The sequence below is a fragment of the Agelaius phoeniceus genome, chromosome 6, assembly GCF_051311805.1.
Source record: "Agelaius phoeniceus isolate bAgePho1 chromosome 6, bAgePho1.hap1, whole genome shotgun sequence".
Lineage (NCBI taxonomy): Eukaryota > Metazoa > Chordata > Aves > Passeriformes > Icteridae > Agelaius > Agelaius phoeniceus.
Window position 1 is genome coordinate 5,411,463 of NC_135270.1, and position 25,822 is coordinate 5,437,284.

A 25,822-nucleotide genomic window follows, 5' to 3' on the forward strand; every position below is an offset into this window, starting at 1 on the left:
TTGCCAGAATCAGCTGAGAGCAAGGTGATGGAAGGCTGCTTTCTGTCAGGGTGTGGGTGAGGCACACTGAGATTATTAAATAGCTTACACCAGGATTCCCTTTCCAGACCACAGTGCAGCTCTCTGGGATCATCTCCATTGCAGCTGAGGTGTCCAGCTTTCCTTTCTGTTGGACTGAGTTGACACAAAACCAGCAGAAAAATGAAGAATTCTTGTATTAATCTCCACCTGAAGGAGCACTTGAATCTCATAATTGAGAACAGGACTGGATTTCAGCCTTGCCTAGGGACAAAGCAGACTGGCACATGCCTGGGTGATTTGGGTGCTTTCAAAGGAGTTGTGCCTGTAGAGTGTTTTAAGAGCCTGCTTGTCTCTAATGATAGACACCAACAGAAGCTCTACAGACTGTGGCTTTTCAGCCTTGAGACAGATTTAATCAGTTATTTTCATTCATTTTCTAAAAGAGGTGAAAACATTGTGGTCTGGATATTTTATCTGTGTTTACTTTTCCTGTGGAAGACAATCACTGCTTGGGAAACTGAATTTGTATCTAGAGTTTTGGTTATGTATTTTGAATTTTACAACTCAAAAATTGGTCTCAGCACTAAAGATCCAAACAGTGGGATTTGGGGAAAACTAATTTGAAATCTCTTTTGGCCCCTATTGGAATTATAGCATGTTACTTTCTGTTGGTTTAGGGCTCATGTAGCCTGCACTAGAGACTGAATAAAATTTTCTCTTTGCCATTGAGGAAGGTGATTGCTCCCACTATGGCTTGTTATTTCAAGGCTAGTCTCTATTTCTGCATTTTATCCATTAGAGACAGATATTGATGTGCCATTGAGTCGTAGAAAATGTTGATTTTTACATAAAGTATATAAATTAGTGTATGGTGTGGTGCAGATTAAGTAATTTGAAAAGGTGCTTGCCAGAAGAAATAACTGACATTACCTAATTCCAACATTTTCAGCTTGAGAAGAGCTGCAATCTTGCTGTGGTAAAGGAAGAAGAAGAAAAAAGTTGGAACCTATTTTACATAAATCAGAGATTGTGAGGCTGGATTAATTTTGTCTTCCCATGACAAGATTCACTGCCCCTTGCAGTAGACAGGGTGGCATCCAATGAATCCACTAGGAGGAAAATTGTCATTAAATGGAAGAAGTGGTGCAATATTTCACCACAGGGTGTTGTGGATGTGGAAAACACTCATGTGGATGCTGATGGCTCAATGGAAGATTTTTCCTGAAAGGATTTTTGCCTGAACTTTGGTCCTTCTGAGTGCATATCTGGCCATGCTCAGTGGTAGGTTTGAATTAGCTTATCCCCTGTGCTGGTTGTGTATTTGTGATCTGACCTGAAACTTAGCTTGAGAATGTCTCTTTTAGATCTGAAAATGAATTTTTTTTTCCCAAATGAGACTTACCATATGTTATTTTGAAACATATAATTATATACAAAAAGTCTTAAAGCAGGAACTATATTTATTCATGACTCATTAGTCTAAAAATTTGGAGACTGATTGTTAAAGTTGGTGCAGGTAACACTGGAATGGCATTGTTAGAATATCCTGTCAGCACACCAAGAAATTCTGCCAGGAGATTAGTCTAGGCAAGCTTAATATTATCAGGATTGAAGCTGTCAGTGATGAACCTCCTAGGAAGATCTTTCTGTGTTGTACTCCAAGTGTTACAAAAAGGTTAAATTCTTCCCCTTCCTTCAACATTCTCTAAGGTGAGAATAAATTGAATTACTTTTAGCTTAGCTCCCTTTGCAAATTAAATGCTCATCTTCATTATTTGACTCATTATCTTGGTTAATTTAACCAAATAATAGTAGATTCAGGGTATTAAAATATTTATTTGAACTGTTGTGTTCTGAAGATGTAGTAATGGCACAGGTTACTTGATAAGACTGTAAAATATTGTTTGAAATAGAAGTGTGCAAGTTTTTGAACTCAATTCATAATAAAGAGCATTGTGATTTTCAGTTGAGCTTAATTCTATAGTATATTCTTTTGACAGTGTTTTAATTATATGAAAATTAGAGAGTTGAAGCACATGGTATTCTCATGGAAGTTCCTACCTACCAGAGCAGCTTGAGACTTCCTGAGGTTTGTTCATCTAACAAGAATTAGGATTTTAACTATTATTTTAGTTTTAAAGAAACCTTACAGCAGTGGGTTTCTAAGAAGCATTCTGCTGTGGAACCCCATCAAAGCAGCTTGTTCATGATGGAGGTGAGACCACATTTGTGGTTTTATTGAACCTGCTGCAGAAGATCAGCTTCCCAGGACAGTCCCCCTTCTCAAAACAAACAAGTAAAACAAGCACACTCCTTCCCCTCTCCACTCCAGTGTACTTCAAGCTGTTGCACGAGTGATTTGCCACCCCAGTAAGAGTTTGCAGGAGGATATTTTGTTTGTAAATTATTTTTTATTTTAACAAAATATATATTAAATTATATATAATATTATATGTAATTAATATATTAATTGTATATAATTAATATGTTGCTATATAATAATATTAATTGTTGTAGTTTTTTAAAATGTTTTAAAAACAATTTTAAATTGTTATTTTGTTTTTATAGGTAAGCTTTGTTTATAGAACATGTCCTGCATAGTGAGCTGCAGCACCCTCACTAGAGGTGTCCTGAGCACCCTGTAAGAACCTTTTCTTGATGCCTTTAAAAGCCCCAGTTTTGACAAGGTCACTGTCAGCTAAATGTTTTAAAGATTATCAGTAGGAGGGGTTTTGTTGGTAGCTGAGGTCAGTTATTAAAAGTTAACGTTGTCTGGTGAAAAACAGGTCTATACTTGTACATTGTAAGCCTTGAAGCAGTTTCAGCTACTTTAATTAGCTACTTTTGTTTTTGTTAGGCATGCAATTTAACCTGACTGGTAAGACCTCTCTTCACTTGCCAATATAACTGAATTTATCATCTTTTTAAAGCTGAAAAAGATAATCTCAAGGGAGGTACAAAACAGTGATTTGCTAAATATAATCCTACAAAATACCAGTTAGCAGAATTCACCTTCCTGAAGTATGGCTAAATGCCAAATATTGTAACTTATGTGTTTGACAACTCTGGTTTGGCATGTGCTAATTAAATGCAAGTGACACAAAGTATATCCCCTCAAGCTTAGTCAACGTGGACATTAGAAAAGTATCTTTAAATGGAATTTGAGATTATTAAAACATTCTCGTTTTATAACCTGCAGCTATTTAGAGAGATGTTTCATAGCTGGAGAAAGACACACCTTAGGTCACAGGACCACAGTGTAGAAGCATCTATCTGGTAAAAAAATTATCAATACTGATAGGCTATGACAGGCTTTTGGCAGCTTTAGGGCAACCTGTCTAGACTTTGTAGAGAGAAAAAAAAAAATAAGCCATCTGTACATTACATTGTTGCAGGCTTATTCTTCTTACAGCTCTCATCATTTTGAGCAGTTCTACTATAAATGACCACTGGAGTTTTTCAAAGACCCTCATGCTGCTTAATATAGTGATGTTTGAAAGTCAGGTATTATAAATACAGTATTTATTGATATGATACTTGTTACCTTATAGTGGGTTTTGTTCCTGGCTTTTTATTCCTCTTCCAGTTCTAGTGGTGCTTATTCTGCATCCCTCTCTTGGAGCATGAATGCCTCTGTGCAGAGGGAGTTTTTCCTTAAGGTCACATGGTTACATATCAATTCTATAATTAAATTTGTTTCCTTAATTTTTAAATAAGTTCTATTTTTACAGTCCCTCACACAAATCTGCTCTCTTTTTTTTTTCTGTGCCCTAGATAAAAAGCTTTAAGATTCTAGACCTAATTCTACAACCCATGAATTTCTTTGAGTAGTAGCTACAGACAGGTGTGGAGAAATGTCCCTTATGTTGTTTGGAATCCTGGTTACTGAGAATTTCAGACTTTCTGTGCTGACAGGCACTGAACCCCAAGAGAACACTGCCTTTGCCCTGAGGCTGTAGAAAAGTCTTCCAAAACTGACTGATAAAACTGAGATTATAACTGTGTAGTTTTAATAGAAGTGTAGAATATTGCGTAGTAGAAAACTTAGAGTTTTAAGTTTTAGAATATAGTAATATATGTAAAACAAGATAGGAGTTTTAGGGTGGAGGCTGGTCCTTCTTCTTCACCTTCTCCATGGGTTTGGGTAATATTGTGTAATTAGATAAAATGTCCACATTGCAGATAAGTAGTTATTGGGTTAAAAGTAAAAATAATTTAGGTGTCATTTCCTAACTGGACAGTTTATCCTTAAAAGGCCTTGTAGAGAGAGAGAGATGGCTCCATTTTTAGTTTATTTGAGTGAAGTACTGTATAACTCACAGTTTGTAAGACTGTAATATAAATGAAAACTAATAAATATCTTGAGTCCCAACAAGAATTTAACTTCATTTCATCCCAACCCTATAAAAAAAGAAGCAAAGACTCCACAGTAACCTATACAGTGCAGTGCTGAAAAGACCCCTAAATAGGAATTGCTCTTTATCCTTAGTGCTCAGCTATAGGGTTATATGCTGGAATTCCCTGTGCTCTTAGTGACAACCCTGCTCTTTCTCTGTTACTGTTTCAGCCAGGAAAGCACACTCATGTGGAAAGAGACCCATGGATAGTCACAACAGACTATTTTATTTATGTCCTTATCTGTAGGATCAGAGGAGCTTTTGTCCTGGAGACAATATGCATAACTTCTAGGTAAATAATCTCTTTTCCTTGTGTAGTTTCATGCTTCACTAGTTACTCACCTGCTGCTTAGCTGGAGAAAACTCATTGTTTGTTCCAAAAGAATGGCAGAAAGCTGCTCAGTGCCTTGTGTGTGACTTGTGGGGACTGCACCCAGAAAAGAGGCTGCAGCTGCAAGAGCCTGATTTGTTCATGTGCCTTGGTAGCTGCAAGTGAAGCTCACAATGAAGGACCAGCTCTTTAGTGCAGAGGCTGAGACTAAAGATTTGGGCCAGGCTTGTCCTAAGTATGGACTAAAAAAATCTGAAGTGTTAGTTCCTACAAGTCCTGAGTGAAGGTAGTTCTTTTGGATGTGGAGGAGTTTGGAAAGATAAAGGTAACAGTTGAAAATTTGTCCTAGCCATTCAAATGCTAACTTCAAGCATTCTCAGGAAAGTGCTTCATTCTGGGATCCTATGGAAGTCATCAGTGAGCTGCTGAAGTACCTGTGCTAAGTGATTTGTTTGTTTATTTACAAGAAGAAAGCCGTGCTCTTTTGGTTTTGAATGTAACTATTGAAGCCAGGGTACAATGGATGCTATCAGAAAAGCCCCATATGGATGCACTTTAGATCTTTTGAATACCACAAAAGTTTAGTGACCTAGAAATGAATCAATAAAAAGCATCCTCTATCTGACAAATTGAAGAACTGAGGGATTCTTACAGATGCATTGACTTTAACAATTCCAGATAGATTGTTTGTAAAGGCTTTCTGAGACACATCTAATCCTTAGAGTACTGTAGGAAACTATGAGGTGATTTATATTTAGATCACTTTCCAATTCTTAATTTAATTTTTTTACTGCAAGTTTACTCTTATGAAAATTTAAGAAGGAAAGAAAGGTTTATGTTAAAATCATGTGCCCTTACACTGAATGTGTTTTTAATTTGCTAACTTGAACATTCGGTGTTGTTTTGCAAAATATGTCTTGGCAATGTAAGAACCTCTCTAGCCCTGTTACATTACAAATAAATCAATGAATCAACAAAATTAATTAAAATCTCAATAAGTCAGTTAAAAGGTTTATATACTAGTTCTTCATGGCTTTATTTCTACAATATGTTTAACATTTCAGCATTTCAAATAGAAAAATTCTTTTTAACTATTACAGCCATATTTCTTCTTAGCTTAGTTAAATGATCACCAACACATCATATGATTTCTTGTATTTATGCATGGTTTATGGAGTTTCTCTGTTATGTTTGGCACAAGAAATTGTTTACTTTCTAAGGAGTAATTAATATCAAAAATGATGATCCAGAAAGACTGTCTGTATAGATGTACAAACAGACTCAAACCATAAAACACTTGGACTCAACAAGACATTTTCTTATTTTCCATTAAATGTCAGTTAAATACATATCAACTCAGTGTTTCTGGGCCTCAGATGGTGAAGAAGGTGAACTTTAACCTGTAGTTAAAAACTGAGAACCCAGGATTTTTCATTCAGCAAGGCTGATATAAGTGTTGCAGCTGAGGATCCTTCCAGAGTGCCTGACGAGTGTTCTTTTCCTCTCCTGTTCAAAGGGAGAGAGCTCTAACAAAATTGTCTCCTTCCAGTGACATCTGCCACAGTGATGTGATTACAGGGGAGCCTTGGTGGCTTCTTTCAGGTACCTCAGACAATTTAAAACAAAAAATGTAGATCTCATGCTGCCACTTTGATTTCTAGAGGTCTTTGCTTCTGAAATTGAGAGCTTCATAGTTGGAGATTAGCACATGGAAATCAATATAGTGTGAATAATATATTACTGAGGATAAAGCAGTAAGAATAACTAGAGAGAGCCAATGTTTGAGGGGGCAGGAGCAGTGGTCTGGACTCCAGTTACAAGGGACACTTATTGAGCAATGGGATTTTATTTCCCTCTTGAAACAGTTTAAGATTTAAGCAGTCTGCAAAGACTGTACAAAATATGACCATAACACTTCTTCAAAGCTTAGGTAGTGTCAGTTCTGTCTTGTTTCTGCAATGGGAGTGTTGCAGTTTTAGCTGATTGAGCCTTGTGTCCACTTGAGTCCCATAGCTGGCTCTACATCCTCAGTCTCATCACTGAGTTAGTAGGAAGGCAGTTCTTCAGTAACACTAATAATGGCTTTGTAAGGATGCAAGAGTAAACTGGATCTAATATTTACAAGCTCCAAATTCTCAAGTAAATTGCAGTTTGGAAATCCATCCTGATGAAATTTTGATGGGGAGCCCAGTACTGTCACCAGTATGGTTTTGTCAGTCCTGTGCTTTTTATGATTCAGAGCTTTGTCACATATTTGTCACAAGACCCTTCTTAAAAATTTAAAAAAAAAAAGGTCGATGTGTTATTGCAAGTACATTGAAGGCTAATATGGCCTCCTAAGCAGGCCAACAGTATCAAAGGTAAGTTCTGTTAATGCAATTTAAGTTCTTAAAATCCTAAGACTCTACAGCAAACTGCAGGGTGCTTGTACTAGTAGTAAGAGTGTTGTAATTATTGTATTCCCTTTGGCTTGTTTGGATATCCAGTTTTATGTCATTTCCTGTCTTAGTGACTGGATCATGAAATATTTTTCCCTGTTTTGAGCTACTGCTTTAGAGTAACTTCTAGTGACTCTACTATCCCAAATACTGAATTTAACAGTGGAGTTTAAAAAAGCAGGAAATAAATTCTGTTTTACCTAATATCCCATGGAGGTTGGGGAGTATCTCTTGGAGAACTGGGTTTTCTCCAGTGGTTTTGAGCACTTGTGGTTTGAATTTCTTGTTAATCTGAGCACTGAGAGTATCAGTACACGTGCAAGATATTAGAAGTGTAGCAGTGCAACAACACTTCCTGTGATTTGTTTCCTAGGTTTCCCCATTGCCATTGGTTTTCCTTTTCCTTTATGGATATACACTTGCTTCCTTTCCTTTTCTCCTTCACTCCATTGATTCATTTTGATTGTGATACATGTGTAAAGTTAGAGTACTTTTATTTTCCTCTTTACTGTTTTTTTGCAAGTTGGATATGAATGACAACTTTTTCATTTTCTCTCTTTGTTACTGGTTTTTTATTTTTAATTTTACTATTTCATATGTGTAGTTAGGGAATATTTTCCAAGTCACACAAATAATAAATTGAGTTTTGTTCATTCTGTATAAAGAAATATCTCTCTGTATCTTTCTGCCTCAGCATCCCTGTGTATTGTCTTTCAGCTGCCAGATTAAGAGATGAAAAAGTGAAACCTAATGTAGCACATTCACTTTTCTCCCAAAAACCATAAAAAGCATTAACAGTGCTATTGTTGGTATTTCCTACAAATAAAGAACAAAAAACCAGAGATGGTTCAGATTTCAGTTGTTTTGCACAAATCCACTTCCCACAGCTTGAAGTTATGCTGAGTTTTAATTGTATGACTTCATTAAGACTTCCTAATTCTGCTAATTTCTGACACTTGCACCAGGGAAGCTGAAGGAAATGCTGCTCTTTCTGAAGTCAGAATTTGTGTTTTCATTTCAGTGGGCCAGTATTTACAATGTCTGCTATCAAGCATTGTCTCCCTGCTTAAACTGCAAATTCACAAGTCTTTTGAATTTGCTCTGTTTTTTCTCTGGTTAGGTCTCAAAGAAAGCATTGCTAATTGTTTGGTTTCTTCAATACATCCATTTGGCTTTTGTAGTTTTCACAACTTTGGAATAAATGCTGACATAAGAATGTCTCTATTCTGAATGTTACCTCTGTATAGGCTTAGCATGCCAAATATGGCCGAATTTTGAAAAGCATCAGGTAACAAATATTTTAAGCAGGTTTTAAGCACTAGGAATATAAATGTTAACATAGTTTTCCTAAATTAAGGAGCCCCTTGCCATTAATCCATAAATTCAGCCATCTTAGTTGATACTCATGGGAAGCCTTGTAAGGAGGCTGTGTCCCATCCATATCTTAGAATCAAATGCCTGATTGAGGACTATTCCTCTGGCTTGAAAAATTTGAAATACAGTATTATCAAGCATTATTTTAAAAGTTTTGGAGTCCTATTTTACCTTTGTTTTCTGTTGTAAATTCTGTACTCCAGGAGATAGACCCAAAGAGGCCTTTTACAGTGTTATGAACCTACAGGTGAGCAATTTATCTAACAAAAACAAATCCAACCATTCTTGTTTTCACAGAGGAGGATAAATATGGCCTTTACTCCAGTTTGTTGTTCAAGTATTTTCTCGCAGAGGGAATTGTCTGTGGACATGACCTGTTTGTTGCTTCTGCCAAAGAGCATCCTGACAACATTTTGAAGGTAAATAAGACTCATTGCTTTTGATAAGTAAAGCTGTAATTTCTTTATTAATGAAATGCATTTTAAAGTGTCCATATTGTGTAGCAACAAATGAATTAATCTTGGTGATTCATAAGAATGTGTTGGGAAGTACAGAATTATTTACACTAGCCAGATTTGGGAATTAAATTCAGGTCTCTACCTCCCATCTATGGACAGTGGAGTAAGATCCTCCCAAGGCCAAATCAGGCTTGGAACCTGTTTATTCTTTATTTTATTTCTTTATTCCACTGGCTTAGTGGGATGGTTTCAGTAAACCCAACTGCTTACAGTTTCCTCCTGCCCAGGAGGAAGTGTAGTTAAGCTGCCTCCAGTATTTTGTGGTAGAAACAGTGTAGGGTTTGTGTGGATATTTATTGCAGTTTCCTGTAGAAAATAAAAACATCATTGAGCATCTTTACAATTTCCTTTACACTTACATTTCATTCTGACTCTTTTTTGTGCTAGGGAACTTGGTCAGCTTTGGATCAGGTCACACAGAAAGGATCCCTCCAGACTTCAGTGGACTCCCAATCAAACACTGATAGTTTCTGTCATGAGAAAATTGCATAAGGGAAAAAGCCTGATCAACAGTGCAAAAAATGCTGAAGTGTGAGGATAATCTTGCAAAATTTCATTAAATATTTTATGTCTTTCTAAGGCTGCGTTTTCCTAATATCAGAAGTAACATATAATTTCCTGATTACTTCTGCATCAAGTGAAGTCTGGCTATTTCCTTAAGTGTCTTCAGAGATTATTTCTGGACAAAATGATTACTCTTGTGTTTTCCTACCTAGGGATGGTAAATTCTATGCCTTACCTCTTGAACATCATCCTCAGTATTCAGGAAAAAGTATATTCTTAATGAAATGAAATTATTGTGTTGTGAAAAATCAGTTTTTTGATGCTCCTAAACCTGAAGAAGGTTCATTTAAGGGTGAAATTTTTTCTCACTTGTGGCTTAGAATAAAGGTTAAACAAACAGGTTAAAATTTGATTTTCAAGTACGAATTACCTAAGAATGTGCTGTATTTTTTTAATTAAGTGGTTTTAAATAACTAACAATCGAGTATTGACTCCCTAATGATACAACACGATTCTTGCAGTTGTTTTTCTCATTGAGATTTCATTATCCAAATTAGTATTTTTATTACATTGCATTCAATTTTCTTAAAATGGAGTAGCTAATGTACATTCTATTTTTCTTTCATCCCCCTTTGATTCAGTTTTTCATAGCCTGCCATGTTTTTTCTGGCTCCTTCATGTGATAACAAGCAGACACTGTTACATACATCTGCCATACACCTTGTACCACTTGGAGTTTGGGGTCAGTCAGTTTGCTGTGCCTTACCCAGCTCTCTTGTCTGATATGGAATTATTTTCCTCCTTAATTTCCAGGGGCAGGCACTAGGCAGGAATGCTGCATTCCTCTGTTGTGACTCCATGGTGGTGCTGCCATAGGAGACTATAAATCCAGGGACAATATTGTTGTATCAACAACATTTTGCTTTGATTTCTGCCTTCCTTTGTGCCCTTGTGTATCCAACAATATTCTTGTCTGTGCTGTTTACTCTCACCTTGGCTGTTCAACACTAACTTTGTTTAGCAGACAAGGCACAGCAGAGTTAATTTCTCTGATTTGTATTGTGTCAGTGAAGTAACCCTCACCTTCAGGTGCTTCAAGAAGATCTCTCCTATGTGAAAAATGAGCTGCTTGGGATTTGGATGACTCCACAGTGTTGGGATTTTAATAAAGCCTATCTGACCCTTGAATAACATGGCACTTCATTTAATGAGATTAGTAATTAATTTATTTTCAGTATCCGATTGGACTGTATTCTTTACTGGAAAGGTAACACAAACATGGTAGAAATCAACCTGAATTACACCTGAGGCTTGGGTTTTACTTTGTAAAATTCAAGTATGGGTTCAATACATTCCACAGCCAGTATCTAATTACTGGTCTATTTCATAAAGGCAGTTCATTAACTGTCCATACTGTGTCCATATTAAATGTCCATATGGTGTGGTCAGTCTATTTGCACGTTCAGCTCTCTGCTGAAATGCCATAATTGCCCTATTCCAATTTTGTGATGTGATTGGAAGTTTCTTGAACCTATAACCAAGACAAATATTGCTGGTAGTAGGAAGGGGAAAAGACATTCTTATAGACCATAATTATCTTGAAATTGTGTATAACTAAAAGACAGGCAGAGGATAAAAAGCCCTGATCAGCTGCCTAAGATATATTATATTACCACCCACCAATTTATCCATCATCCTTTGAAAATATATTCATGCCTTTTGTAGTCAAAGCTCCTTCAGGAAACTGGCATTAAGACGTAATGCTGAAAAATTATACACCTCTGGTAAAACCTACAGAACTGTATACATGCTGGTTTTTAGAAAGTATTTTAAACATTGGAGAGCATTTCTGTTCATACAGTCTTCAAAAAAAAGGCAACTTTTTACTCTAAGGGCATAAGCACTGGGAATGTATATAACATAAGAAATTATATGGTAACTTCTATGACTGATCATAAAATAAAGCCGCTTGCATTGGTAAGTGGAAAATTTATTTAATAGTAAAATTACTTCAGGTTTGGCATTAAAATTCTACAACTGCCTAAACTGCCTGTAAAATAATGTCTTTACCTTTATTCCTGATTTTTTTATTTAGGTTGGAGGGGTAGAACTGATTCTCACAAGTTTTAATGAGAAAAGATGGGTTATTTATAGCTTACCTTGACAATAAAGATTGCTCTGTTAGGTTGCTTTTGCTGTGGAGCCTGTGCAAAGTTGGATGGAGGACACCAAGCTGCCAACAGCACACTCTGTGTGCAGCCCCTGGAGGGCAGGGATCCATCCAGAGGGACACTGACAGCCTGGAGAGCTCAGGAGAACCTCATGGGGTTCAGCAGGGCCAAGAGCAAGGTCCTGCACCTGGGCTGGGGCAATCCCAGCACAAACACAGCCTGGGCTGAGGATGGATGGAGAACAGCCCTGAGGAGAAGGGATGGGGGTGTTGGAAGCTCAGCAGGACCTGGCAGTGAGCACGGACAGCCCAGAGAGCCAAATGTGCCCAGCAGGGCAGGGAGGGGATCCTGCCCCTCTGCTCTGCTCTGGAGATCCCAGCTGGAGCTCTGCATCCACCCCTGGGCCCCCAGCAGTGAAAGGGCACAGAGCTGCTGCACTGAGTGCAGGGGAGGCCAGGAGGGGCTCAGGGGGCTGGAGCACCTCTCCTGTGAAGACAGGCTGAGAACTGGGGTTGTGCAGCCTGCAGAGGAGAAGGCTCTGGGGAACCTTCCAGCAGCTTTCCAGTTAGGAGAGAGCTGGAGAGGGACTTTTAAGAAGGGCAGTGTAGTGACAGAGCAAGGGGAAATGACTTGAAGTTGACAGAGGGCAGAGTTAAATTGGATATTGGGAAGAAATTCTTCTCTGTGAAGGTGCTGAGGCCCTGGCACAGGTTGCCCAGAGAAGGACCTGGTGGCTGCCCCATCCCTGGCAGCCTGGATGGGGCTCTGAGGGACCTGCTAGTGGAAGGTGTCCCTGTCCATGGCAGGGGGTTGGAATGAGAGGATCTTTGAGGTCCCTTCCAACACAAAACCTTCTGTGATCCCATGATCTGTCTTGTAAGGAAGACTTACAACTCATTATTGTTCTGGAAGACAAACCAACATCCCCTGGAGCACTACATTTAACCTGTGGCACCCTGGCCAGTGCTGGGTCAGTCACCTTCCCACTGGTGGTACCTGCAAGCCTGAGGTGGAAGAATGGGAGCTCCAGAACTGCTTTCTAGAGCTGTCTGCTCATCTCTCGTGGAAAACTTTGATTATTGCCTTTCAATGCAATGTCTGTTTTCAAGTGGGAATTTTATTGCAGGATACTTCTGCACTCAGCTGAGATTGCCTCTTGGAGGTTCTCTTCCAAGAGGAGAGGATGAAGGGTGTCACAGTGGAAGGGGAAGATGCAGTTTCTCATGGTGGTGAAGCTGAGAGGGGTGTGTGGACAGCTGTAATGGCTATTGAGAAAAAAAAAATAGGGAAAACATCAAAAAGACCCCTCCAGGAGCATTATTTTTGAAAGTTTCTTAGCTGAAAAGATATCTAAAGCAAAAGTTAAAGTATATTTTAATTTTATATTTTTTATATTTTATATACTTTTTAAATATCATATTTTAATTTTATATTTGTTTAAGTATGTGATTTGGAGAAGACTGAAAAAGTTCTACATTCAACAAACAGGGCAGGCCTGAAGAACAGAAAGTGCTCATTTACTCTTTTCCTGCTGATAAAGTGAATGCAGGAAGAACCTAGCAAAATGAACTTTAATTATTTCCATTTCATTTTATTATTTCCTTATTTATTATTATTATTAGTTTAAAAACAACAACAATAAAAACCACAGGGCTGCTGTATTAGGGTGTGTGCAAGCAGTGCCTTGAAAGAAAACATAGCTGTCTGCATGGACTTTTTTCACTTCAGCAAAGTACATTCAGCCATGATGCTTATGATTTTCCCTCATGGATATGATCTTAAACCATTGTTTTAGCAAAAGAAAAAGTGCAAACCTGGAAGAAATCATCAGGTGATGGCCAGGGCTGTCTGTTTTCAGAGAGTAATTCTAATTATTTGCTGTCTCTTTGCCATCTGGTATTGGGAGAGAAGCTATGTATCAATGCTAGAGGTGTTTTTTCAGTTTTAGATGCTCACAAATTAAAAGCATAATACCTCAAAAGGTAAAAATATCTGTGCAAATAGGGCTACATTCCTTGTCTTTTTTTCTGAATATATTTTCAAAATGCAGGAACTTGCTGCAGTGATTCAGCTGCTGCATGCTGTTAAATGGTGTCACTTAATACACAGAAATCAAATTACAGTTAGAGCAGAAAGGAACTTTGTTACTACCTGAAGTCTTGTGGTAGCCCAAAGATGAGGGGTGAGGCTGAGCCTGGCAGATGAGTTGAAAAATTTAATTTCTATTTTGTGTAGCTCTTGCTCATCTGTTTACTTTTCTTACTTGTATGTTGGATTTCTCATAGTTGGATTTTTCATTGTTAAAATGCAAATATTTCATTATATTGTAATGTACAACTTTCTCCATTATGAACCGTGTTATAACCTTGACATAGAAATTGTAGAGGTGTGAAAGATACACTTGAAAAAAATTTCTTCTGTTTAAAAAGAATTAAATCTTTTAAAGCAATACCTTTTCTGGAAACTGAGCAAAAAGCTTTGTCGTTGTCAAAAGTTCAGATCAATCCAATAAAAAGTTTTTCTAGAACCAGAGGAATAGAATGGCTCAAATTTTTGATTTCTCATCTGCCAATCCTTGTCTGTTCATCAAGGAAATTTTCTTTCATCATCTTACTGTTCAGAACTTAAGAACTTCAGAACCTAAGTTCTGAACTTAGAGGTTCTTTAAACACCCATCTCACTTGTAGGCACAGAGTTTGTGGTGGTTGGGAGTGGGGCTGTGGCTGATCCCAGCTTGGCTGCAGCTGTGCAGGACAGGTGAATGCTATTGAAGGTGAGGAGCCATGGAGTGCCCAGGGGTGCTGAGCAATCACACAGGGAGCAGAGGGCACACAGGGGCAGGGCAGCAACAGGGCAGCAATGGCAAGATTCCCCTGGAATTCCCTTTCCTAGAGCCAACATCTCAAGGTCTGAAGGACTGGAGTAGACAGAGTGGTTCTGTCCTCCTGTAGTTTGTGTAATCCTGCCGTGAAAACCAAGTCACTTCATCCCCTCTGGGTCAGGTTTTATTGCTCAGGAGTTCTTGAGATGGAAGCTGTGGGCACAGAGTTTGTGGTGACTGGAGTGGGGCTGTGGCTGATCCCTCATTGGCCCAGCTGTGAAAAGCAGGTGAATAATATTAAAAGTAACAGCCATGGAGTGCCCAGGGGTGCTGAGCAATCACACAGAGGGCACACAGGGGCAGGGCATCAACAGGAGGGCATAAAAGGCTGGGCTGAGGGACAAAGAAAGACACTTGCAGCCTCCTGGAGTGGTGAGGTGTTGCTGTATGGGCTGAAGCCTTCTGGAGTTCTGTGGGGACACTGTGGATTGTGGCTGTCTCAGCTGTGGCACTTACTTGGCCTTTAACTGAGTGTTGATTACCTGAGGGGTGGTAACTGGAGTGAGAATCTAAGGTTCTGTTTTGTGTGGTGGTGGAACTTGGTGAGGAGGAGGAGGAATGTTTTGGAAGGTTTTCATTCTGTGTTATGTGTGTGTTACTTTTTACATACAGTTGTAGGTTAATAATTTTTTTTCTTTGCTCTATTTCTTGTTACATCTCATAGCAGGCACTAGGGAGAATATATTTTCATGGAGGTGCTGGCATTGTGCCAGCGTCAAACCATGATAAAAATGTATCATCAAAGTGGTAAAATCTAAATGTTTGTGTTTCCATTTCCGCAAATATCTGTTTAACAAATCTAGTTGGTAACTTTGTAGTTAATAAGCTGTTGCTTCCAGTGCTCATCTCTGAAGGGTTTCAGGAATAATGCTGTTGTCAGTAACTCTGTTTAGGCTCAGGCCTGTGCATTGTGCACTGCAGCAGGGTTTACAGAGTTTGGGACAAGGACACTCATTTCTTTCACACAGCTTTACTTTCTCATTCTCTGCTATGTTTATTTGTCACATGCTTAAGCATTCATTAACTGATTCAGAAAAATATTAAATTAAAGTATAATTCATCTGATTGTCTGATAGGCATTCTTGGGTTTGTTATGAAATGCAGCCACAGTGCAAGAGAGTTACAGCAAAGGAGTTCTGTGACTTTAGTGTGGGGTTTACTTCTGTGTATGTGGAGTATAGACTGTATTCTTATGGCTTAAAAATAGACTACTTAGAGTACTCGCACCTGGCTCTTATTTCCTAAAACAGAGCAATATTGCTTCCTGTTTCTCTTCACACCATTCTTGTTTACCCTGAGCTGGTGCACATTAGGCCTTTCTGAATGCCAAGGGGCAATTTCTGTAGACCACCCTTACCTGGAGATGGAAATAAGTTATTGTATAAGGGCTGCTGAAAGAAGAAAAATTGCCATCCATTCATTTATATTCTTTAACAATGCACCTTGTATTCACAATCAAAATAGAATTCTCCCCCCCTTTTGGGAGTAGGGCCCTTTAAACTGACATTTATATACTGCATTGTTGAAAAGGAAATATTTACCCTTCCTGACTTACCATCTGGTGTCCTTTAAATACTAAAAATTAACATGATGAAAAAGAGCCTTAAATTCATGTGAATTTTAGTATCTTTATTATTTTTTAGTCTTATCCCTTTAGTATTGTTTTATTTTGTGTTTTTATCATACTTGTGATAATAACTGCACTTCAAAATAGTTGCATAAATCAGTGTGAAAAATATCTTTATTGATACATAAATAGATAATGTTTTAAATTCTTAAGTACTTTGAGTTATACAGTTATTGAAACCCATAAGGATCAAAGGATTTTATATAAGAGGGATTTCACATACAGCTTGGATTATGTTGCTAAATAATAGCACAGTAGTACTTCTTTAGAATTGTAAAATAGCTTAGAGAGGAGTATGATGCCTATAGTTGGTGTAATGCATTGGTAATTAAGAGGGTGTGAGGTTAAGCTTCATTAACTGCTGTGGGATTGTATCTTGGATTTTATTATCCCCCAGAGAACACAAGAAGTGAGAGAGGTCAAACTGTTAGAATCTGATTTTGCTTCGTGCATCTGCCAAAACAAGGCAGGCTCAGTACTGGGGCAGCAAAGCCAGGAGGAGCTGGACTGCAGCAGGTACAGCTCATCCACAGTTTATTGCAAAGATAAAAGCTTTATTACTGAAATAAATTGTCCCCTCTTTGCAGTAAAACCTTCATAGCTTGGTTTGCAGGAAACAGAATTATATTAATTGCTTTGTCATTTACTGTGATCACTCCAGAACACTGGCTTTTCCTCCCAATTTTTTTTTTTCATTTTAAAACAGCAACAAGCTTCCTTCTCTCCAGCCCAGCTGCCCTTAATAACTTTAGCACTTGTCTGCCTTTTTGTGTTTTTGTGCTGCATAGCAAAGATTTGTATTTTAGTTGACCCCAAGAAATGCTGTATGTTTTTTGGGTTTTTTTTTTTATTTTAACTAATGCACTGCTACATGCTTTGTTTTGGTTTTTTTATGTACCTTATGAAAGATTTGTCTTTTTTTAGCCTGGGAGAATGTAACAGTTCTCAGAAGTTGACAGACACACTGATGACGCAAAATTGTCAGTCCCAAAGCTTTTCAAAGCTCTGTGTTGTGGGAGCTGAGATATTTTTCAGCAAAAATAGATTAAACAGAGAGATGATGGGCTGATAGCCCAACTCTCCTTTTCTTGGTCCATTGTTTAAATAACACTTTGATTTCTAGATTCTGCCTAAAATTTTGTAAATAAATTCTACATATTTTGCTAATACTGCCTTCTTCTAAAATCCTGGTTTTGATTCAAAGAACATAAATCTATTAAATCCTAAATTATGTCATTCTTGGACAGTCATGAAGTCTTTCATGGTGCTGAGGAGTTGTGAAGTACAGACCCAACCATCCAGCCTTTATTTTTGAAGCTAATGGCAGGTATATTTTTGAGGATGTATCTGTATAATGAGAGTTGGACTGCCAGCTCTCACACTGAGGTGCTCGGTGTCACTCAGGCATGGTCAGGTTTGGAAACAGTTCCTTTCTTGAGAGAAAGAATTGCCTTTAATTACCAGAGTTTCATTCCAATTCTAGTTAATTATGAAGAATAAAAGCAGATATGAAGAAAAGAAGAAATTTGTGGATCATTCAGTATTTTCAGTATTGCCCATTGTAGTGGTTTGGGTTTGTTAATTTGAGATTTTGTCAATTTTGAGATTTTTTTTGGCTAATTTTATCAAGAAGTGTGGTGGGTTTAGTGTTGATTAATTATTAGTGTACTTACTTTTTGCTGAGAGGTAGGATTAGGAGAAAGGTCAAGTAGGTTTAAAATTTTAAAAGGATACACAGAAAAAATTATTAATAACAATTAAAGAGTAATATGAATTAGAAAAAAATTAGAATATTTTCATTTTTTATAACTCTTTTCTTTTTATTGACAATGTAAAGAAATAAAATTTAAAAAAAACTTTTTTAACTAGAGCTCTGTAAACTTTGTGGGCTCGGTCCCTAAGTAAACTAAAGGAAGACTATTCTAGAAAAGTAGTAAACTAACTAAAGTTTTAAATTAAGGCCTGAGATACATGAACCAGTACATCCTAAGGAAAAACAGTGACCATCTAGGTATTTTTTTGAGTCTTCAAGCAGGCTGGTGAAGGCATGTGGGCTTCTAGTGAACACAGACATACCTTCAAACAGCTCCTGCATGTTCTGCCTCTCCTTTCTCTTCCAGCTTGGTGTAAAAGGAGTTGAGGGTATCTGAAACTGGTTGCTTTATCCACAGTGATAAAATTAATATGTAAATCTGGAGGTAAACATTCTCTATTAGCTCTGCTTATTATTCTTTATATAGAATATGATGAAATTACAGACAAACTGACCTTGAATAGGGTTGGATTTTTTCCCCTTCTTTGTGCTCATTCCAAGCATATCTTGGAATGCGTTTAACCAAGTTAATAAAACTGGTTGAGCTCAGGCAGTTGGTCTTCAAATTATCCAAAGGCAGAGCACCTTCTCTGGACTGCAGCTTATTATGTACAGAGCCTCCTCAGAGGCCATGTAACTCACAGCCCCCACATCCAAGAGTATAATTCAGGATATCTTTGCTTTAGAACAGATGTTGGCATAGAAAATTGCATGGCTGTGAGACGTGGGAGGCCCAGAAATGTCTTAAATCTCAGTGTCCCTTGCACAGGGACAAGAACCTGCCACATCTAAGGAATGTTCTTCAGGTGAGCATGGTGGTTATTAGGTAAAGGCATTTAAAAAGCAGCTTAGAGTTGGTTTTGGTCTGAGAGAGTTCTTGGAGTGCTCCTGATCTTTTCTCCTTTTCCTTCCAAGGGACAAGACAGAATAAACCAGACCTGAGCTGATGCATGTGCTCTTCTGTTGTCAGAAGTTTTTTTATTATGTCAAAATAAAAACTCTTTCTTGTGTTAGAAATTAAAAGCAAGCTATATTGGCAAAAAAAAAAAAAAAAGGAGGCTGTTTTAGGTGGATACTTTGATGGATTTTCATCTCTGGCAGCCAAAATCTTTTATCAGCTTCAGATGAAACCATTTTTTTTCCTTGATCTCTTAATCTGCTTCATTTTTAGCAGCAGTTAGGACACACCACAGTGCCAAATTATGTTGCAGTGATGATGTGTGTGCCTCTGTTTTGGACTGAGTTTTTTGGGTGTCAGCAGCTGGGATTTGTGGTGTCTCCCTGCCACCCAGGGCCATGGAAGAAGGTTTTGTTCTCTCACTGGAAGGCAGGAACCTTTTCTCAGTGTTGCATGACATTATTTAAGCAGCTTGGGGAACTTCTCACCTTTATTGTCTTTACCTCTGTGCTTTATTTAGCATGAAATACATTTTATGTGTAAAATAGACAAATTTTGGTAGTTAATGTCCCTGTCTCAAATTTGACTTTCCCAATTACTACATACCAACAATGAACCAGCAGCACAAATTATAGGCATTTGTGGTGATTCTAGGGGGGAAAAATATTAAATAGCTATAAGAAATATTGCTGCTGTTTTCCTCTTTCCCTGGAGGAAGGAGAATGGTACAATTTGCCATTTCCTGCCTTTTGGCTTTGCAGTGATGTGGAAGCTGCCCAGTGATGGTGTCTGAACCAGGGGCAGGCTCAGGGAGTTGGATGAAATGTTCAAGCAAGATTTCATGATCTCTGCAGGTTCTTGTGTTCAGAAAAAACCACTACCAAAAATTACCTGGCAACAAGCTCATCAGGAAATGTTGCTTGAGCCTCCAAATTACTTCCTCACAGACCTTACTTTTATAAATGAAACTTGGTTTGGGTTTTTTTTTAAATTACTGTTAAATGAGGAATATTTGAGATGATCAAGTATCAGCAGCTCTTCACTGAAAAAGAAAGACCTTTTTATGATAGGAAGTTTAAATCTATGAAAAATCTATTTATTAAATTATTATTAAATATATTGAAGTCTATGAATAATTGTATGAGGAAATTAAATCTGCACAATAGTTGAATTGTTCAGTATGTGTTGTCAAAGTAACATCTCAATTGGAAAATAAGATTTATAACTCAGCTATCCTCAATAGAGTTAATCAAATTAACAATTCAAAGTAACTTTTTGTTTTTTTAATACTTCATATAATGTTCCTAGAAGTAAATATAAGTGGTTTGGATCTGCATCTCTGTGAAATGCATTGGGGTCCTTGTCAGCTCTAGTTTGTACTTATACTTCCTCAGAACCTTTCAGTACAGTGTTCTGGTTTCATTTTGTCCCATCTGTCAGAATTCTTTGATTTGAAAGCTTGCCTGCTTTCTTGCTGGGTAGATGTAATGGAACTCTTACTAAAATTTGGGATTTTTTTAATTGAAACAGCTATTATAAATCTGTAAACTTAATGAAAACTGTAAATAGTAAATCAAAATTTTCATCTTTGTGTAGCTTTCCTACCCAGAAAGCCTAATTTTTACTACCACAGTAATGAGTTTATTGTATGCAAGTATATTTTTTAAACAAGCTGTGATAAATCTGAAAATGTAACTCTGTACATAATGGCTCTCATGAATAGTCATAACCAGGCTTTTGCAGTTCATTTGTAAAAGCAAAAGAAATAAAATAACTTGTTCAAAGGTGTGTTTCGTGTCTTTTGCTGAGCTGCTGAAACACATAGATACAGCTGTTCTGTTTCTGAAACTTTATTAAGTTATACACTTTATAAAAGCTTTCATAACTTCCATTGCCTGGTGCCTCACCAAGTGTGTGACCAGCCCTAGGAAGAGACAGAAGCAATTATCTGAAATCTATTTTTTTTTCCATAATTATAGATTCTATGTTAATTTATACGAAAGAAAAGTGGCATGTATTATTAGGTTATGTATAGAAATATGCACATTAATAATTTTTAATTCTGATAATTATTAGCTATTAATATTATTTTTATTACTATTAATATTAGTTATAATAATTTTATAATATTATAATAAGATTATATATAAAAAGAATAACTACATTAATTTATTATTTATGTATTATTAGCATATTATGATATTAATCTTTAAATATTAATAAATATAAATGAATGAATACTAAATAATAATAAAATTGATGTAAATGAAATACATATATATAAGTATATTAATAAATAAATGCATATTAGTGCATATTAACAATAAAATTAATGCATATTAAATTTATTGTTAAATTATCATTACAGATGATTGTAATTAATAATTTATTATTAGATCTTAATATTAATTTTATTAATGGTAAATAAGTGTAACACTAAACCTGAAGTGGATGTGTTAAAAGTTTCATTGTCTCCTTTCTGAGTTTGTACCATGTGTACCCACACCAAGCCATGAGTGTCCCCTGGGTATTTATGGTCACCATAAGCCCTGCCTGTGTGCAGTGTTTGGTGTGTGTCCCACCCTTCAACCCAGATTCTTCTTCTAAAGGTTTCAAATTTGCTTTTTGAGAGTCTCCACACACAATCCAGAGCTACTGGCTAGCTCTGTGTGAGTTTAACCCTTGAGGCATGTCACATATTCTTCCTCAGGAGTCTTGGCTCAAGGAAAACAGAGTTTTCAGCTAAGCCTTGTTCTGTTTTAAGCAGCGGTGCTGTGCCCTCCAGCTTACAGGGATGGGTGTAAAGCTGGGGCAGAAAACTTCATTGTACTTTATTTTTCCAGTAGGTGTAGAAGCCCATTGCATGAGTTCTGCATTCAGCATGTGTTGTTTACTTTTTCAGCAGGGCAGCAAAGGCAGAAAGTACATTAGAAACTTTGGAAAAAATCCAGAATTGAGCGTGCTCCCCTTCCTTTCCTGTGTTTGTGTCCATGAGATATCCAGCATGAGTAGATATCATGCCTAATGGTTAGCAGAAGAGAAAATTCAAACCATCCTGTTGCAGTGGCTTTCAGCTGGTGTCTGTAGGCTGTTGTGGTCTCTTGGATACTTCTGAAAGATTTGCAGCAGCTAACAAAGTTCTTATGTTAAAATAGGCTTAAATTTGCAATGGGAAAAGGCTGAAACAGGCTTAAATATGCAGGGAACTTGCCCACTGTCAGAAATGGAGTGGTTTAGGAGATCAGCCTCGAAAGAAATATTACAAAAAAAGAATATGGGTGCTACTCAATGGGAATGGGAATGCTCAAGATGAAGCAGAGCACCAAATGTGGTATTTCCATTCTGCATTCTTTTTTACTTCTATAATTCATTTTTCCAGTAATAATTACATGGGGATTTTTCCTGCTCAGTATTAGTAGGAGCCAGTCCTTCAGAGGAGTTCTATTAATCTTTTACAGATTTTGCAGCTGCCCATTATACCCAGATAACTGTGTTATCTAGCTGGAGGGGGGTGGTGGATAAAAACCTGAACTGCTATTTCTCCTGTAGATAGCTGACATTTTTTTGCTCTCTACCTGTAGGAACTTCCAGCCCCTTTGCTTGATGATTCCTACAGGAAGGAATTGGGAGACGAAGCAGCAGCTGTGAAGTCTGAGGATTTTCAGGATTCTATGAAAATAGCCTGGCGCTACCAAAATTTGCCCAAAATGGAGGTAATGGCTATTTCCTGCTTCTTTCCTCTTGCACTCAAAATGAATTTGAAAAGCAAAAGCTTTTCAGTAGAACCTAGACAACAGAGCTGCTAATGGGCAGTGTTACAAGATTGCCTCTTGAGGAAAAACTATCATACACCAGTGAATATTTTAATTACTAATGATGCAAAAAAAAAGGGACTTTGAGAGTCTGCAGGTACTCTAAAACTCACTACAGACAATAGTAATTTAAAAGTAAAAAACCATTTAAATTACATGGGATTTTTCAATGAGCATTATCAAATTGAGACAGCTTTTTATGAAAGTTTGGATGATGTGCTTGCTTCCAAACTCGGCCCAGCTTTAGTTGCACACAAATTACTTAAGTAGGTTTAATCAACAGGACTTAGTGGGTGTCTGCAGTGGAAGCACTGTGTGGAGGCAAGCTGTTGACCTGCTTATCCATGTGCATAACAACTGAAGCAAGCACTTGAGATTCTCTCAGCCGCACTGGCACTGGGAGCTAAGCACTGGGCAGGGACAATGTAAGGAACAAGCTCAGTGATCAGTCTTTCAGAGTTTACAGTTGTTGGTGTTTTGTGGATAGTCAATCTCCCATGGCTGGTGGCTTTCTTATTTAATCCAGCGGCACAATCAGTCTTTAACAAAATTACAGCATTTCTGGCTGTCCAGAATCAAATCCTGGTTTTGTCTGTACATTTTGGTCTATATTTATAAATTCTATATTAGATGTAGTCATACCTGCCTAGTAAGTTCAGTTGTATTCTTAAAAACATAATTGGAATGTGACAAAATGATCTTACAAGGCTTGGCATGTTTGGTTTTCTGTGAAATTGCACAGACACGGCTATACAGTTGTGTCAGAAAAGACTTATATATGGTGACATGCCAAATCAAACAGCCTCCAGGGTAATCATATAATCTCATCAATTTTATTATTGTGAAGCTTGCTGTGCCACTCTGAACCATCCCCAAAATAATTTGTCTGTTTTAAAATCTATCAGAGTTCCTTGTACATTGATATGAAAACATTTGCATGTTGTGAACAAATTGTGGTCTGATATTCTAACAAAATAGAGAAATTATTTCAAAAATTCACTTGGGTGTCCACTCATCTTTAACTTCATAGCAGTAACCACTTCTTCCACTAATGTAATATTTCTTGAAAATGCGTGATGTATGTACCCTTGATTACTGAAAATTGATTATGGAAGATAGAATAAGATCAGTAGTTGAGGCACAATATTTTATATTGTGTATGTTAAATTTATGCAAAAATTAATACACACAAATATATGAGATACAAATATACAAGAGATACACACAAGATATATAAGATCTCAGTAGTTGAGGCACAATATTTTTATGTGTATGTTAAATTTATGCAAAAATTAATACACACAAATAAAAGCATCAATCTTAAACAATCTATACCTAAACTTCCTCAGGACATTTTAATTGGTGAAAAATTGGTCCAAATTTATATTTTTCAATATTTTGTATTGCAGTTATCATAAAATTTTGGCTCTGTTCTATGTTAATTGGATGGTGATTATACTCCATTGAGGAAAAATCTGATACTGCCTTGCTACCCATAACAATACATTTAGTTCAATAATTTAATGAACAAATTTGGTTGTGATTCCTCCTTTAAATGTTCCTTTGCTGGTAAAAACCCATGTTGAATAAAATTTCAAGGCATATTTTCCAAACTGATTGAACTAATATGCCAGTGCATTTTCAGAAACTACTGTCAAATAGTTTCAACTGTGAAAGAGAAAAAGTAGCTTTGCTTTTAGCTAGAACACTAAACATGATAGCAGAAACTTTTCTACCCATTATCTGGCTAAATACAGAGCAGGAATGCTGAGTAAAAGATGTCTTTGTGGTATTTTTGATGATTGATTTGTTTACTGTTTCTGAGTAATAATAGATTTTTGATTGGTAGTTCAGATGTTCCCTTTGCATTTATTTGACCAGCCAGGTATTGGTTTTTGTTTTAGGCATGGTGTTTGTATTAGTGCTCTTCACAGCTCTCTCAGTTTCTCTCTACATATTGCACATACCTTGCATCAGAAAAAAATAGATTTATAAGGAATCTGTTGGAGTGAAAGACCTTGTTATGCTTGATGTGCTTTTGCCAGTTTGTTACTTATATCTGTATCAGAGGTGAATTAATTTCAACTTTTGAATATATGGAGAGCTTTTTTTGCAATGCAAGACAGTGTGGTTTTCTCTCGCTCTTTTTTTTTTTTTTTTGAATGAACTGCTTGTGTTCTTGGGGCAATATATAAACTGTCACAGCATGAAATCAATTTTCTGCCTTGGTTCATCCTAAATCTGAGATTTCTAGCACATTAGGATTGCAATTAGAAACATTAACAGCAGACGGTAGCGTAAAAGCACGCTCTGCTCACTGACAATTTAGAGTATTTCTCCTTGTGCAAACCAGGAATCCAGGAAAGAGCTGGCCTGAGCCTCCAGCCTGCTAAGGAATGTGGTGATGCCTTCTTGAGGAGCTGGAACAGAAGCTAGAAGGAGTTCAGAGGAATAAAGTGGATATTTATTGAATTGCCTTCAAAGGCCACACCCTGGCAGTGCCCAGATGGCTCCAAGATGGAAGCAAAAGAGGGCTTGGTCATGAGATCTCACATTTTTATAAGTTTTAATCCATTTACATATTGGAGTTAATTGTCCAATTAATAGCTTCAAATGATGAAGTGTCATCCTCCTTGCTTGCTTGCCTGCCCTCCTCTTCTCGCATTGTTTAAGCTTTGGGCCTGAATTTTGAAGAGTTTGTCCTTGAGTCTTCAGCTGGAATAGGATTGTTTTTCCTTTACCATCTTGTGAAAAGATCCTAGGAACACTTAATATAAACTATAAACTAGCTTAATACAAAGCTAGAAGCTGCACACCAAACCAGAAGAGAAAAACTTCAAGCCCAAAGTATCAGTGTCAGAGAGGGCTGGCGAGTGTGCGCCGCGCGCGGCCGCTCTGCCCCGCTCCATTATTCACGCTTCCTTGGGTCAGGTAGGCTTCCCAGCAGCTCCCTGCTAAGCCTGGGAATGCAGGACACTGAGCCCTATTCAGGGCCCTCTGCCATGGACCCAGCTTTTATTGCTTTTATGGGGTTTTA

At 37.3% G+C, this 25,822-nt stretch overlaps 1 protein-coding gene across 3 annotated transcripts in view; it reads left to right on the forward strand.

The window, feature by feature from the left end:
• The window catches only part of ELP4 (elongator acetyltransferase complex subunit 4), a 141,142-nt gene that overhangs the window by 7,366 nt on the left and 107,954 nt on the right, over positions 1 to 25,822 (forward strand). For 2 of the 3 annotated variants that reach the window (XM_054634787.2, XM_054634788.2), the window contains 2 exons: positions 8,859 to 8,980; positions 22,555 to 22,686. In XM_054634787.2, coding sequence (XP_054490762.2) covers positions 8,859 to 8,980; positions 22,555 to 22,686 — 254 coding nt within the window. Of the gene's footprint in view, positions 1 to 970; positions 1,303 to 8,858; positions 8,981 to 22,554; positions 22,687 to 25,822 lie in introns of all 3 variants that reach the window. The other variant, XM_054634791.2, reaches the window with a different exon arrangement.